Genomic DNA, 16,953 nt, shown 5'->3' with positions numbered 1-16,953 from the left:
ATTTGCACCTTAAAGCACCCGGAAAGAACAAAAGATCAAGAGTGAGGAAGATTGGTGAGGAGTGGGTGGTAAGGTAAGGACGTAAAACTTACTATAGTATACCTTTACCATCTGTGTGCTCTTTCGAAAGGAAATGCATTCGCACATAGCTACATTATACATATAGGGATGCAAGTTCCATTCATCTATAGGTATAGAGGGTTGAAAGCTGACGCTTGCCCCGGCCCCGCTCGCCGTACACACGAAAATATACCAATGCCCATACAACTATATGACTCCATTGGTTTCTGTGAAGTTGCTCAGACGTGAAAATGCCCATTTAATTGCTGCGTTAAGTAATTACAGGGTGCATATTATTCGGGTCCAGCCTTCCGACGACGACGACGACGAACGTTTGCTGCAAGGTTGATTTAATGAGGGGATTTGCATATATTGAATATATGAACGTCTACCTTGCGGCAGTAACGAACGATGTATTTGTTGTAGAGCCTTCGCCTTCGTATATGAGATAAGGGTGGCTAAAAGCGGAGGATTTTGTTAAAGCTTAAAGCGGAAGGCTCTTTGTGTTTTGATGTTCGATGGCGGCTAGAGGGTGATGCGGAGGCGGTGCAGTGGAGAAGAGAAGTTATGTGGTGAATATGTTTTTTCTGCTTCAATTGGTTGTAATTTTTTAATGGTTGAGTGATTTGTTATTTTGATAAGAAAAAAAAACAAAAAATAATATGATATTGTTGTTGAAGATGGATGGTAAAGGACTATGTAGGAATAGAATTAGATACAAAATTTAGTATCCTTGTTTGATACTTAGTTTTAATAATGAGGCTTATGTTATAAGTCCCTTAATTGTTGTGTTATATGGGGAATCATACATGAATACAATGTACAAAGATGCTGTAGATTCAAATGTTGCTTGTTAAGGAAAACAACTTTTAGAATTTATGTGTAATGATTAAATAAAGAGTAATGCTTTAAGATTTATGGGAAATGTAATAGAAACGCATATCATTCAAAAATATGCATGAAATGGATACTACGGCCGATATAATTTTATGTTAGAAGATTATTTCTTGCAAATGTAAGCCGCGGCTACGCCTCAGATGGTACGTCTGCTAGGACCAATTTTGGCATATTTCGTCAAGTGTCTTGCGAATAATTTTTGGCTTCCAATGCGTCAATAGAAGCGAGCTTATCGCTACAGAAATGAGTCTCAATATATGTAGCTCTACAAAAAATAGTCTAGAGGCGTTAAACCGCGCGAGCTAGGCAGTCGATTGGCCCACTTAAAACTTTTAACTGTTGACCGAACTTGCCTCTCAATTGTTCAATTGTTTCGGGTGTTCTTTGGTATATAACACCGCCTTGTTAAAACCCCATATTATGCAAATCAAGCTTTTCCATTTTGCGCAAAAAAAGGACAGTAAAGGTGCGATTCCTGACCCAATGATTTTACCAGCCCTTACTATTTTGATTGGTCTTAACTGTTATATCGATTTGTCAAATATGTGAGATTTGTATTCCTTATTTACATACTTCGAAAATAGTTTTATAATTATATATAATTTTGACATTTGTATGACTGGTATAAAAAATATTAGAGTGCTATTATCAGCGACACTGTACAAAATACAATACATATGAATATGTTCATTATCAAATATTTATTCATTAAAAGTTATAAACTGGTCTAATATCCACCTTTTGATTAACACCCTGCAATGGTTTATGTAATCGTTTGTTGGTTTTATTGGATTATTGGCATACAAAAGCAAGTGCTCCCAATTTTTAAACCAATATTAAACACGTTCAAAAACCGAAATAACAATCATTCACTTATAGGTATAAACTAGTCTAAAACACTCAATTTCTATCTGGATATAATTTTTATAAAACAAATCTACAAAATCGATACAATTTGATTGATTGAATTCCTCAACTCTGGAATAGAAACATTTAATGATTTATAGTATAAACAAGTTAGTATTATAACTGGTCTAATTTATTAAACCACTTATATATTTCTTTAAAATAGTCAATAAATGAGTTTAAATTGTTAAGCGTTAAGAAAATTAAGTGTCTCTACCTTATTTTAAAGATGACTGGTATAAAAAAACGTAATCATACTTCAAATTAAGCTGGTAATGAAAATGTACCCTACTTTTTTCTGTTACTGGATAAGGTTATGTTTTGAGATTATACTGTGTTTGGTAAAAATAAAAAAATGTAAAACTGGTCTAATGTATATTAACACTTAAATATTAATTTAAAATAGTCATTTATAAAATATGCTAAGCATTAGGGCACTTAAATATATCTACCATATTTTTAAGGTTCGTCTGACTGGTATAAAAAAATGAAAGTATACCAAAAGTTTGGCTAGTAGTGAAAATGTAGCTGGACAACATATCTTTCTGTTGATGGATAAGGTTATATTTTGAGATTTATGCTGTGTCAGGTATAAATAGTCTAAAGTAATTTATTGTTTTCATTTAACTTTTTCGCTCAATCAACTCGTCTAATTTACAAACAGTTACATATTATTTGCTAACCTTTTATAATTTTAATTAATTGTAATTTAAAAGAGCTGTCAGAAAATAGTCTGTTTGAATACTCTGCAATTTCAATTTGAGACATTTAATTGGTATAAACAATTTAAAACTACGAAATAATACTTTTTTTGTTTACTTGCCCGCTGGCTAGTTTAAACTGGTCAGTTTCATTCATTCATTATATCTGCCTTCAAATTTATTAAAAATATACAAATCAAAAATATTTATAAAACTACTTTATGCTATATATTGGTTTGATTGGTATAAACTGGTCTTTTTTAAAAAATAATTTAAATCAATGCATAATACAATTTTTGTTTTTCCTTTGTTTCAGTTCTAGAATTCACATTGGAACCTCAAGATGTGGTTGTTCCCGAAGGTAATTCCGTTCTTCTACAATGTTCGGGCAAAACACAACACGGTTCCCACCAAAAAGCTGGAAAAACATCACCAAACATTCGGTGGCGAGGTCCTGATGGTCAGGATTTGGGAATTGTCGGTGATACATTTAGGTTAGTTTTACAAACTTATAATCTCTTAGCAGTAATAATTTGTAGTATTTTTGTTCTTAGAACCCAACTTAAAAATGGTTCATTGTACATAAGTTCAGTTGAACAGAACCGTGGTCTAACTGGTTCGTATCAATGTCTCCTAAGTGTCGATGGCATCGGCACGATAGTTAGTCGATCGGCGATAGTTTCCATCGCCCGACTACCTGAAATCAATCAAGACTTTATGGAATCCTATCTACTGCCCGGTCAGACAGCCTACTTCCGTTGCATTCTCGGCCACATTCAGCCTGGTATCAAAAACGATATTCAATGGCTAAAAGATGATGCCCCTCTGCAAATAGACAATCTGAGAATGGTAATCCTTCAGAATGGTGCTTTGGAAATAGACGAAATCGGTACTTCGGATCGAGGAACTTATCAGTGCAATGTGACTTCGGGTGTGGTGTCGAGACTGAGTAGTAAAACCAATTTGAACATCAAGAAATTAACCGAAGGTGGGGAGAGTCAAGTAGCGCCATCGTTCCTTGTTGGCCCATCACCGAAAACCGTCAAGGAGGGAGACACTGTGACACTAGACTGTGTGGCAAATGGAATGCCAAAACCACAAATACGGTGGCTGCGGAATGGAGAAGAGCTGGATTTAAAGTGAGTTTGTGCTTTCATGATTTTTTTGGAATGTTGTTTTTTTCGAAGTCTGACCATAAAGTATCTTTCCTAGCGACTTGGATTCTCGTTTTTCGATCCTCGGCACAGGATCTCTACAAATTTCTGCCGCAGAAGACATTGATTCGGGAAACTATCAATGCCGAGCCAGTAATACGGTTGATTCCTTAGACGCTCAAGCCACCTTACAAGTTCAAGTTCCTCCGAAATTCATCCAAAGTCCCACCGATAAGTCTGCTTTCGAGAAGGAAGAACTTGAGTTGGAGTGTGCCATCAGAGGCAAACCCAAGCCAATGATCCATTGGATGAAAAATGGCGACGTAATCACACCCAATGACTATATGCAACTTGTTGCTGGTCATAATCTACGAATCATGGGTCTCCTACAATCCGATGCAGGAATGTTTCAATGTGTCGGAACGAATCCAGCAGGAAGTGTTCAAGCATCGGCTCGCCTTAAAATCATCACACCAGGTAAGATAAAAAAGAACAAAATTGATTTATTTGTAAAATTAACCTACAAATGGATACAACTTTTGTTTGATATTAAATGTAAAAAGCTAAATTTTGAATGTAAAAGTTCGTAAAAATGTACCTTGTGTATCCATTGTTGTTGAGAATCCCCCCAGCTAATATCGCCTAAAAACATATACTTACATACATATATAATCAAAAATACTAGAATGGCCGAAAATATTTAACAAAACGATGTAATGGCTATGAAATGAAATCCTATTTAACATAATATATATGTATAAAATTATCCCCCAATTAAATATCTTCCCCTGTTGTTGCTTATAATTTATTTAGTTGCTATTAATTTAAGTTTTCTTTTATTTATATTTACATTAATATTGTGGGCTATGTTTTTTTGAATTTTTTTTTTCATTATTTGTGTGTATTATAATTTTTGTATTTTTTAACACTTTTCAGCACACGTTCAATGTTAATAATTATGGCTTCAAAAAACCTTAAAATTGTACAAAATAACAGTTACGAATAAATATTTAAAGTATAGCACGCTCATAAAATGTAACCATGTTGTCAAGAAATAATATTTTAGCGTAAAGTTAAATGTTTGAGCTAAGGTCATTGCATTTAACAATTTTTTAAATAAAATATGTATTTTTTTCATACTAAGTGTAGGCCTAAACGCTGGAAATTAAAAAATGCTGTTTTTCAATTTATAGTGTCTTAATAAACATTAGGGAGGAGTCCGCAATTAAGTTGTTCTTATACTTCAAAAAAGTTTAATTTATTTGAACGATATATATCCTTCATTTTTTCCCCTTTCGGGTAATCGTTTTTTTTTTTGTTTAAGTTCATCGAGAACAGAAAACTCCAATATCAAACTTGTACTTTGTAACTCAAACTCCCTAAAATTTAATTTAAACTTAGCGTAATTAAAAAAAAAAAAAAAAAAACAAATTTTTCTACTAAAAAAGTTGTGTGTTTTTATTTCTTCTCAAATCTCAGAGCAGGTTAAAATGTTGCTCTTTTTAAACTTTGTAAATTTTCACTGCAACGCAAGTTCAGTTTTTTCTTTGCACATTTTTAAACACAGTGCGAGCTGTAGTGAAATACTGAAGAATTTAAGAGACGGTACCGATGCACATTGGTCTTAAAGTTTTGAATATCAAAATGGAATTGCTTAGATGCTCGACTAATGCGTAAAATGTTGAGTCACACGAACTTTTAGCAAAAACTCTCCTTAAACGGGTCCAGAGGGTTCTCCATTTTGGTCACAAATTCTTTTCAGAAAAAAACAATTTTTGCGAAAAACAGCACTTCTTTTAGAAACAAATTTTCAAAATTTTAAAACGTTTTCCAATCCAAAAGCGGCTCATTTCGTTCTATGAAAGTATAGTACTGATTTTCTGTAAAGATTTCGAGCCGTAATATAACAATATAACGTGTTATTTTAAAAGGGAGAACTAACTGGCCAACTCTGTGTTTAAAAACAAAAGAGTTGAAATGCGAACTTTATCGTCGATTAATTGTTGATAGTCTTCATTGGCATCGGAATTTGATGTGAAAAATTGAATTTTTATAGGACTTTAGATTGAGCAAGAATCTTAAAATTTGTATTTATACGCCACTTTTGTCCAATCTAAAATCGAATCTTAGATTAAGCAATTACTTGGCTCATAGCTACCATTCCACAATGCACTTTCCATTTTATTTGTTTGTATTCATAAGGTTTATTGAAGATCAAAATGTTTCAAGTGCAGTGGATGGTTGTCCTTAGGTTCATAAACTTTTAAGGCTCTTAAGAGTCTCATAATACACCAGCAAGAAGCTTACACAACTCTTCAAGACCATGTAAATCAAAGCGCATCATGTCATTTCATAGCTGGTCTTATCTCTTCTTATACAAGTTTCATCGAAAAATTTAAGATGACATCATGTTAAGAATTTGTTATTATTAAGTGGATCTGAAGTTCTAGGTATACAAGTTCTATTATTTAAAATTATGAAAAGCTTCCCTATGCTGTACCTTATTAATTTTGGGGTTTTTGGTGGTATATTTTATAATAAAATAAATCTGACTTTCTTGATGTTTCAATTAGATCAACACAACCATCAACTCTTATTTAGACATCACCGTCTGAAGATTTTGTATAGTTTAAATTTAAAACGAAATTTGCCCAAGACTAGGTTTTTTTCCAAACCCTCAAAGCCTCAAACCTTCCACAAAACTTCATAGCCTCGACTAGGCGAAAATAAATATTAAGTAGCTTAACAAACTACAAAACCTAAAGTTGTATAAAGTTCTGTGTCAAAAGTAATTGTTAGTGCTGAAGATAGGTCCTCTTTCTTGATGAGTTCATCTTTTTGCTTCTATATCAGTTGAGTCACCTTCATTATGAAATATAATAGTAAACTCTGTGAAATAAATTAGACGAGATTTAAGAAGATTGTGAAAAGTAAGCAATTCCACTTAATGCTATTTTTGACGTTCTCATGTTAAAATTTAATCAAATGTTTTCTTCCTCTAAAGCTTTTCGTATTTACTTTAAACTTCTGCTGTACATAATATTTGTATTTTCACTCTCAAACCTTTAATTTGTATGTACATTTTAATAAATAAAGCAACTTAAATGTTGTATTAAATATTAATCCAAATATTAAGTAAACTAAAATGTTCCTGTACATATGAACAAAAAAATAACAGCTTTTATTGTGTGCACTATTTATTTAAATTTCTTTGTATTCTTTTTAAATTTTATTTTCATTTATTTTATTGTTATTTTTATTTTTTTCTTTATTTTATCCTTTCATCATCCATCCTTTAAAAAAATGATATATGTATAACAGAGCAAAAGTACAAAACGAAGAAACCCCAGTCCCAGACAACGAAATCCCTTCAAACCTTAAGCCCGAAACGTCGTAACAAAAATAACAGCAACAGCAACGACAATAATTCTGGTGAAGTTCAAGTGCGAACTAAGTCTGTTGATAATACACGAATTCTATCGAAAAGTGCACTCGATAGCCTCTTGTCCAAAGGCAAAGGCATTACTATTCCTAGTGGTGTTGAAATTGCCCTTAACGACAATACCAACTATGGCGATGACGATGAGGACGACGAAAACTACGATGATAATTCCGAATCACCAGACGACAAAGATTACGACGACGACGAAGAGATCACAGGCAACGAAGATATAATAAACGCCTTCAAACGTGGCGACGATCCCAATAAGATTCTCAACACATGGAAGAACAAGCAGGACAACGAACGACGCCAAGAGGAGTTAGCTTCCTCTTCGCAGAAAATTCGAAGAAAAAATCCCTTATCCTCATCCTCTTCACTTGATTTAGATGAAGATGGCCAATTGACTGCAGCTGGAAACCATTTACCAGGACCACCCCGAGATTTGGTAGCGCAAATAGTCAAGCCCAGATTTGTGGCAATCAGTTGGATGGAGCCGGTTAAAAATCCCGATGAGGTCATCTCCTACACGGTTTACTACAAGATGAACAACAGCGAAAGGTAAGTCCTATATAGTTTCTCCTGATCCTTACGATAGTTCATAAGATTAAACTAAAGGTAGTTATATCCGCATCCATGTCCTTATCCATTCAAAATCCTGAGTGGTGTAATGGAAATGAATAAATAAACAAAATGGATGCACCCAACAGAGATGGGGTGTGAATGGTACCGGCCGGCGGCGCGGTGGTGGGCTATGGCTTTCGTTCGCTAGAAAGAACGTGAGCTGAATCCTTTCAAAAAGATTATATAAATGTATAAATGTATATTTTTGTATGTAGTGCAAGAGCCCATGAAAAGGGTTAAGTAGAGAATGGGTGCACGAAAATATATAAAATAAAAAAAAAAAACATTTCTGAAAACACATTTCTACAATTTCCCAGAGATTTCCAGCGGCGATTTCAATGCAAAGAGCAAGCTTGAAGCACACAACATCAGATTGTGTGGTAATTCAAAAGAAAGCTTTTATATCCTGAGTGCATTTTTAAGGCTCTCGTACCTTCTATGTGCTGCATTTCGGATAAACGACTGTGACTACCAACAACTATTATGACAAGGACGACGACGACGACGAAGAACAACTTCATTTGATTGCATGTTTACGTTTGCCATTATACTCGTACGAGTACATATCTATATTTGGAACAAAACCTTTTCCAGAAAGATGTTGAATAGAAGCTATAAGGAAGATAGTGTTTTTGTTATTACGATTGCATTCATGATAAATGGACATAAGAGAGTATACCAAAAGAGCTTCTCTATTTATATATTAAATGAATATTGGTATCATTTTTTTTTCTAGTTAGTTTAGTTTCATTCTATATCCTTGAACAGACCAACCCACGAGCTAGCCATCCGTCCGTATGAAGCAACTTTTGGCACCAAGATTCCAAATCTTGAAAATTAATCCACTTGTGCTCCTTCCGAGCAGGAACTCTCAAATAAACTGTTTCTATAAAGCTGTTCGAATTTATCGATCCTTAAAGATAAATAGTACCTACATTTAGTATAGAGAATACAAAGGAAGAAGTTCAGAGAACAACTTCTTGAGAGGTTAATTTTTAGAAAAGTACTTCAAAAACAGTCTTTTGTTGTTTTCGATGCTGGGATGCACTCTGAGTGCTTCACTTTATACCTATGTTTGTCTATGGAATAGTGGAGAATTCTTCTTCTGTTTTTATTTTTGAAGATGAAATGCATGAATCTGAGACGTTTTGTTATTCAAGTAGTTTATTTCTTATGAAGACAAAAAGATAAGAAGATCAAATTGGTCCTAGTTAAGGAGCTTAAGAAAACCAACAAAACAATACCAATAGAATATTCTTTCAAGACGCACATAAAAAGATAAGAAATGAAAAAGATATGGTTTTTGTTTAATGTTGGGAAGATTATTTGTAATTGATGTAATTAGAAATGTTCTTTAAACTACTTCAAAATAATGATGTACTCGAACTATTTTGATAAGAAAATACAATGCCTTAATATTTCTATTCAAATTTTATAAGTTAGTAGATTTAATCTTAAATAATAGTGCGTTTTTTTGTTGAAAGCTCTTAACTTCATATCTATGATCGTATTTATGAATAATGAAAATCATTTGAAATAAAAGGACAGTCACCGCTTTTAAGCGGTATCATTTTTCGGTTTCAAAGGTTAGCAAAATTATAAAATTTAAATCGCTTAACTTTAAACAAAGATAATTGAATATTTTAATCTTTATTCAGCAATATTTTGGAATAATTTTCCATTATAATGACAGGCTTTGTGACATCAGTAAAGCTTCGACTTTCCCCAAATTTTTATCAATTTTATAATGATGAAAACCATAATCATTCCGTAAATTTCGAAAAGTAGCTTGGTTTGAAACACCACTTTTGTAGTAAGTTTAAATAACCTTAACGCGTTGTTTGAATGCCAAACATTCAATTGCACCTTCAAATGACAGCTGAGTTTGAAAAGGCGTCAAACGACAGTGATACGTACTTGAAACCGCAAATTAAATTACCCTGAAAGTTTTTTTTTAAGTTTAATCAAAAATATTTTTTCTTCAATTAAGATATTTAAACTAGCTACTAAGCTTAAAGTTTTTGAACGAGGAGAAAGTAATAGATGTAGAAAATACATTAAATTTTCAACTATCCGTGGGTTAACTTTGCGTCTTTATTTTCGATACAGATGTTTAACATATTTTCTAAAAAAGGAAACCAATGTTCAAATTCATACGTATTAATAAATTTTCAGCATTAACTTAGCTTTAAACTCACATTTAATTTTCTTCTATTTTAATTGACATTTAAATCACTTCTGTCATATAAAGTTGGCCAGTTTATATTTCTAAGATCTCAAAAATGTCCGTGTTCTGAGATTGTATAAACAAAATTTCTCATACAAATTTCTTACTTTTTCAGTTAGAAATATGAGAACAAAAATTGTATGGTTATTATTCTCAAGACATCTCTATCGCACAATTCATAAAGAAGGGAAAGCAAAGCTAATTTGATTGCTGGGTGAGAATGAAAAGAGAATTGTGCTTATATAGGATTTTTCAATAAGGAAGGGTAGATGTTGTGTGTAGATGCCGTGGCGTTTGCTGTGGGGCACGTAGCGCCGCCGTCCTGTTGGAACCACATGCAGTTTAGCTCCATATGGTTCAATTTTGGTTCGTCCCGTATACGGCAATTTTGCGCAGCCATTCATCAAATTGAGGTCCTCTTCCAAACGATTCGAAGCCCAGTCAGCGAACAAACGGCAAAATTGCCTACTGATTCAGTAGGATCTTGTACGGGTGTAGGTCAAAAGTCCCGACTCAAAATTCGCCAAATTGAAGTTTGTGAAAGGCCGAGTTTTTGTGCACGGCGAGGAATAGGCTGCCTCCGGCTCTTCTGTACACTTTCACGGACCGCGGCGATGTTCTCGACCTTTCTTGCATTCCTTGAACATGAAGGGCCACCACGTCTACCGTAAAAGGGGTGCAATGCGCTCACTGTTTGCCTTAACAGACACTCTCGCGCCAATTTGAAAACCCTATATAACATTCTCTTGCTTTGTCAATCTTAGAAATATAAATTGTTCAATTATTTTATGATATTTTCTATAAATCCGAAATTCATATGTCAATATGGCAAACACCGCATTCGAATGTTTTGTAATTTCTAATTTGATTGTTAACTATTTGTAGAAGAAGTATGTTGTACCAAAAAGACGACACAACATTCCTTACATGGAATGGTCATGTGAATTGGCCACCTTGTTCTTGTAACTTTACAGTTGTCTACTACTCCTTTTAAAAGCCATTTGATGAAAATAAGACCAGCTTTTCTAGTTCATAAACGGATAAGTAAAGGCCATATGTCTTACATTTGGAAATGGAATTTGTGAGCTAACAGAGCAAAATCGTCTGTCATTCCATTTGGATATATGGCCTTGTATTTGTAAAATACATTAATTTATTTTCGATTGGACAAAAATGATTGATTTAAAATTGATTCTAAAATTAACCAGCCCTAAAACCAGACTTTTGATTAATGACAGCTAATGACAGTAACTCGATTCTCGAATTCGAAAAATTGAAGCAATTTGATTACTTTCGAACCAACGAGAATCGAATACTTCTAGTAGTGCCAACTATATTCTAATGAACTTTCGAATAAACAAGGAACTACGTTACTCGAAAGTAGAATTCAAAACAAGCCAAAATCGAAAATAATCACTTTACATCAAATGTGTTTGCGAGAAGTCTTTTTTGTCAAAGTGTAACTAAAATGTTGTAAATTCATTCAACTTTTTGTGTTTTGTAATTTGTTTGCGAATAGAAACTAAAAGAACTGTCCACAAGAAAAATGTTTATACATGGGCACATGACTCTTTCGATTGAAGTCAAAACTTCGGCAAGTATTTTTGATATGGTTTGCTGTGCAAGTCCAGCGTTCTTGTCACCACCGATTTGGTTTAGGTAACCTCCTGTTGCTAAAAATTTCAACGCTGCTGATAACTTAATATAATTAATAATTTTAGAATAGACTTTGATCGTGGAAAGTTGCAGTTCCTGATTCAGATTTGAGAAAACGGACAAATCAAACGATTTCTTACATGGACAAATGTCAATATATACAAATTATGACAATCAATTTATTGAATGATGTTATATATGTTCATATGTCATCTACTTTAATTTAACTAACTTTATTTCGAAAAATTGTTGGAACCTAACTGTATGTTTTTTTTTCCTTCAAAAATAAAATTGTGTTAACGAAAAAGCTTAAACTTAGTTTATTTTAGAAAAATAAAAATGGAAGGATACTATTATCATGTTTGGTATTTTTGTATCCACAAATTAATCAAATCACTTGAGAATTAAATTAAGTGGAATCTTTTCACACTGTCTTTTTCGTATCACCTTAACCGATTTCAGCGTAGTAGATTTTCCATCTGTCATAATGTGGACTTAGATTTATTTAAATTTACATTATTTATTTCATCTTCTGAAGTGCATCAAACGAAAACAAATCTGAATAGAAAATTGACAGCTACACCAACACTTTTTCTACCAAAAAAAAAGGAATATCGAAACAAAAACAAATTAATTTGAAATCCTTTTCGATTCACTACAAAATCAGTCAGTTCAATAAAATTGAAATTAACCAATCGAAAACAAAATGAGTTAATATTGATCTTTTTTATGTCAGTTAAAAGTCAAAAAATATGTTCGCAAGACAAGACAAATCCTACAAATTAATTTTATGGTCAAACATTTTTGGGAACTATGGGTATTCCCGAAATGATTTGAAACATTGAATAAATTTAACATTTGGTAATTTTGAACTGTCAAGTTTTATATGAGAAATGATTTGCACAATTTGGCTAAAATTCTCCAAGGATTTTGGTGAGTTAAATTACCCAATTTTTTCTGAAGAGCTTAACTAAACGTCATTGTGAATTCCATCCTTCCTACCTTCCATCATAATTCTAAAACAAATATTTGTATGTTTAATATTTGACGTTTAACAAACAGCTGATTGAATAACGAAATGAATTAAAAGGCCGTCCACGCAAACTCTTGTGTAAACCCATCATTTTATACAATATGTTAACTTGTTCTTTGAGTGAATTCCGTATAAAAACATCGACTGTAGCTTCGGTGTGGCACGTTGCACTGCCGTTCTGCTGAAACCTAATGTTGCCAATATCTCCTCTTCAATTGAGCAAAAATTCATTCAACATGGCCCGATAACGATTGCCATTGACTGTAACGACCACTTCTTCCTCATGTTCGAAGAAAAACGGCCGAACCATGCCTCTGTACCAAAATCCGCACCAAAAAGTGACTCTTTTTGAGTTTATCGGCTCTTCAATATATGCGTGCGGGTTTCTGTGCCCCAAATGCGACAATTTTTCTTGTTTACATACCCACCAAGATCAAAATGAGCTTAATCTGAAAAGATGATTTTTTTGGAAAATCGGCATTTTTCCTAAGCCTATCGCAGGCAATATTTCTCAGCGTTGTTCAAGCGTATACACAGCCATATTCGTTTAGCGGAAGGATAAAACTTATTATCTTTCAAATCAGACATGAGCTAAGTGTTACCATTCAGGAAATAAGCACAAGTTGAAAAAAACGTTAGATGGCGGATCCTATATTTTTAATTCATTTTTGAATTGCCCCTTTTTAATTTAAACACACTCAAAAATGGTTTATTATTTTTGTTTCAGTGATGCCATACTTGAATTGTTTTGATAATTTTATTAAAAAAATATTTTATTTTGATTAAGAAGTCATTTATATATATTAAGAAAATCTAATATAGGCGCTTGTTCTATAAAACAGAAAAACAAAACAAACAAACCACCAAAGAGCAGTGGCGACTGTACGTCGTGCTATCCTTAAAAAAAAAGTGAGTCAAAAAAGATTTCTTAAAAAAGTAACATTCGAACCAAAAACGAAAACATTTTTTTATGATTTAAAAGTGTTTCCTAACTATAATATTTTAAATCTATTCAAGAGAGACCCTTAGGTCCCTGTACAAAAAAAAACTCTAGGAGTGGACTTTTAATCGAAAGCCGCCCTTATTTTGAAACAAAGTCATAAATCCACAGGCCTAAATTTCTGATATTTTGAAATAAATTAATTGCATCATTTGTGTTGAAAGTTGAAACAAGCCAACCTTAATTCAGACAACCTAAATCGATATTTTTTTTTGCTTCTGTACAATTCCAAACTCAAAACATCCCTACTAAGCAAATAAAAAACTCAAATTAGATATTTCACGGATATCAAAAAAATGCTAGAAAAAACAAACGAAACTTCAAAAGTCAACATTTAAACCAAACCCCTTCCAATATATGTAGTATTTCAGTTATGTTGCTTTTCTAATCCAAAGAATTCTAGCATTCCATCCCATCTTAGCAAATGGGGGATTTTGCCGCATTTAGAAACCATTCATTTGCTTGCTTTACATTTTTATCTCTATCTGCATTGGAATACTCTATTTTTGTTTTTCATCCCCATTTTTGAAAATACGGTTTTCTTCTTTTTGTTTTTTCTCTATGCCCTTAATTGTCTTTTGTTCTTAAATTTGATGGCTTACTCACTCCTGCTTCTATATTCCTGCCCATCACTTAAAATGTCTTCATTCACATTTTATCGCAAACAAAAAGCAAGTTCATTGAAATGCTTCGCTTTTGCTTTGCCAACCTATAGTCAAGTCAGCCATTAAAAGTTCACTAGCTTCTTCGGTTTTTATATCGAAAACTGCAACTCCTTTCTGAAAACTCTTTTTCCTTATACGGATACAAGTATACATCCCATTCCCATCCTCATTCCTTTGCTGTCTCGTCGTCGTCACCCTCTTGATAAATGGGCAAAAGTCCAATTGAAAGGGAAACTATTTATTCCAATATTGAAAAATTTTCTGGCATGCTTGTCGGAATCGGAATCAGAATATAGTTCTTTGGCAAAATTAACTGCTTTAACTATTCAGACTTTCATTGAGATAAATTGCCAAATCGTCCAACAAGTAGGATGTTCCCTCAAAAATGTATGTATGAAGTTTTTTAGTGAAAATTTTCTCCCAAAACTCCTTCGTAAAGAAACATAAGTTTGAAGATACGAGTATATGTATATACAAAAACCTTTATAGATATGTGGATACATTCCATTTTGAAGCCAGCCGCATACCATATAAAAGTTTCGAGGTTTGAGAAAATGACGTTCTTTTTGCTCTCTGAACAAAGTGTTTCGGAAGTAAAAGCAGACAGGCAACAGAGCACAGCACCAACAGAAAATCATTGATTTCGAATTGAAATTCCTTTTCTTGCCTGAAGGAAAATTAATTTCGAGGAGACTGCAACCAGCGCAATGGCATTCTTCACTCGACGAGCCAAGCCACAACACCCATCGCATCGCCACCATTACCACTCATGCTCACGCCCACTCCATTGACAGTTAGACTGTTGAAATTGTATCACGTCCAGACAGAGAGAAAATTATAATTTCCTTCTGCCGCACCTCATCTAGCTTCCTACCTTCCATCATCATCATCATCATCATCGTCCTTATGATGATTATGATGATGGGGAGCACGTATCCTTTAATCCAAAAAGGATTCATGAAATATATTTTTCTTTTTTCTTTCATTTTTTTACACACCGTCATCAGGGAACAAAAAATCATCACAAAATCACATGACGACCAACAAGTCAACATTCAGTCCTTGATGCCAGGAAAAACCTATCAGTTCCGGGTTATCGGCAATAGCAATTTTGGTCCTGGCGAGTCATCTGAGGTGAGTTATTTATCATGACGTTGTATATTGACGAAACACTCACCCAACCAATGATGGTGGACGCAAACTGTTTTTTTGTTAAATTAAACCTTGTGTATATCAGAGATTCAAAACTTAATACGATGTATTTCTGGTACGCTCGTAGTACGTACCTAACCTAACCCTATTTTTCCAAATGATTTGATTTTGATTTGTTTTTTTATTTTTTTTATATTAGATTTTGGAAGTGCGGACACAACCGGAAGAGAATATTGCCGGTCCACCTCGAAGTGTTGAAGGATATCCATTGAACCACAAAGAGATTTATGTGAAATGGGAGCCACCAATCGTCACCAATGGGATTATCTCCAAGTATCGCATCTATTATGCTGAGGTAGGTGTTTGGTTATTCATTTTATTCTATTTTTATTGATTTGTTTTTGTATATTTTTTGATTGGATTGGGAAAATAAATTGTTTTCTAAAATTGAATGACAGATTTTAAAAGGACCTTTTGTGCCATTTGAAATGTTATCTGTTAAGGATAACAAATTGATGTAAATCGTTGAGCCTTTTTAATCCTAAAAATGAAAAATGGCTACAATAACAATTGATTTGAAACATTTACAATAAAACTGATGGAAATGGATGTGGCTTTATTCGTTTTAAAGGCCTTCTTTAAAAACAAAAACTAACATTGTTCCACACAAAAGGAATATGGACCTTAATATTTTTAAATTTGATTGATTTGAATACTGCACCCGGTATAAAATAATCAATTTTTCACCTCGGAGATCAGTAAACTACCTTACTTTTTTTGTGGCAGAACCTTCTTATACACCCAAAATTTATATTAAGATTATTGCTCAAAAGTTTGAAGTATGTACAGTTTCAAATGGTCGTAAGAAAGTACTTTTTTAAAAGTCTTGAATTCGAATCTTGCCTTCTCCCACACCAGGTTTTTAAAATATGCCCTTTTAAAAGTGCTAAAGTCACACTAAAACGGTGTTTTGAAAGCATTAAATATCCATTTAACCCATTTGGACCCAAATACAAAGAAACGGTAATTTTTTGAATTTGTTTTTATTAATGTGTCTATTGGAGGCTAAATAAATATTTCATTAATCAAAAATGCGGGTTTTGTATTTATGCTCGTAAAAAAACGCCGTCCTCGAATGGGGCCAATGAGCTCAAGTGTGGTATTTCTCGAAACATCCCTTTTCGATGCTTTCTTGTGAAAAACAATGTATCGCAACTGATTACTCAACTTTTGGGAAAAGTGTCCATGTCCATCTTGAACAATTTTTGGCACCACTGAAGAAGGCTAACGGCGGCATCTTCCATCGATTTTGGAGGCTAGTTTACTCAAATATAAACGGGTAATACTGCAACGAAATTGGAGTTGATCTAGTTTCTTATCAGCGGTCAGTAAATGTAAACGCCAAGCATTAGCTACTGCCAAATCGGGCATATAGGTGA

The 16,953-nt window shown here is 33.4% G+C and overlaps 1 protein-coding gene across 6 annotated transcripts in view; it reads left to right on the top strand.

The window, feature by feature from the left end:
• LOC129952667 (neogenin) overlaps nt 1–16,953 on the top strand; it is a 434,009-nt gene that overhangs the window by 407,554 nt on the left and 9,502 nt on the right. For 2 of the 6 annotated variants that reach the window (XM_056065418.1, XM_056065416.1), the window contains exons 2-7: nt 2,881–3,058; nt 3,119–3,703; nt 3,765–4,195; nt 7,040–7,718; nt 15,370–15,496; nt 15,714–15,869. In XM_056065418.1, the coding sequence (XP_055921393.1) occupies nt 2,881–3,058; nt 3,119–3,703; nt 3,765–4,195; nt 7,040–7,718; nt 15,370–15,496; nt 15,714–15,869 (2,156 nt within the window). The remainder of the gene's footprint in view (nt 1–2,880; nt 3,059–3,118; nt 3,704–3,764; nt 4,196–7,039; nt 7,719–15,369; nt 15,497–15,713; nt 15,870–16,953) is intronic. The other 4 variants (XM_056065421.1, XM_056065417.1, XM_056065420.1 and 1 more) reach the window with 3 other exon arrangements.

This window comes from Eupeodes corollae, chromosome 3, assembly GCF_945859685.1.
Source record: "Eupeodes corollae chromosome 3, idEupCoro1.1, whole genome shotgun sequence".
Lineage (NCBI taxonomy): Eukaryota > Metazoa > Arthropoda > Insecta > Diptera > Syrphidae > Eupeodes > Eupeodes corollae.
This window is presented reverse-complemented; position numbering and strand designations above follow the sequence as displayed.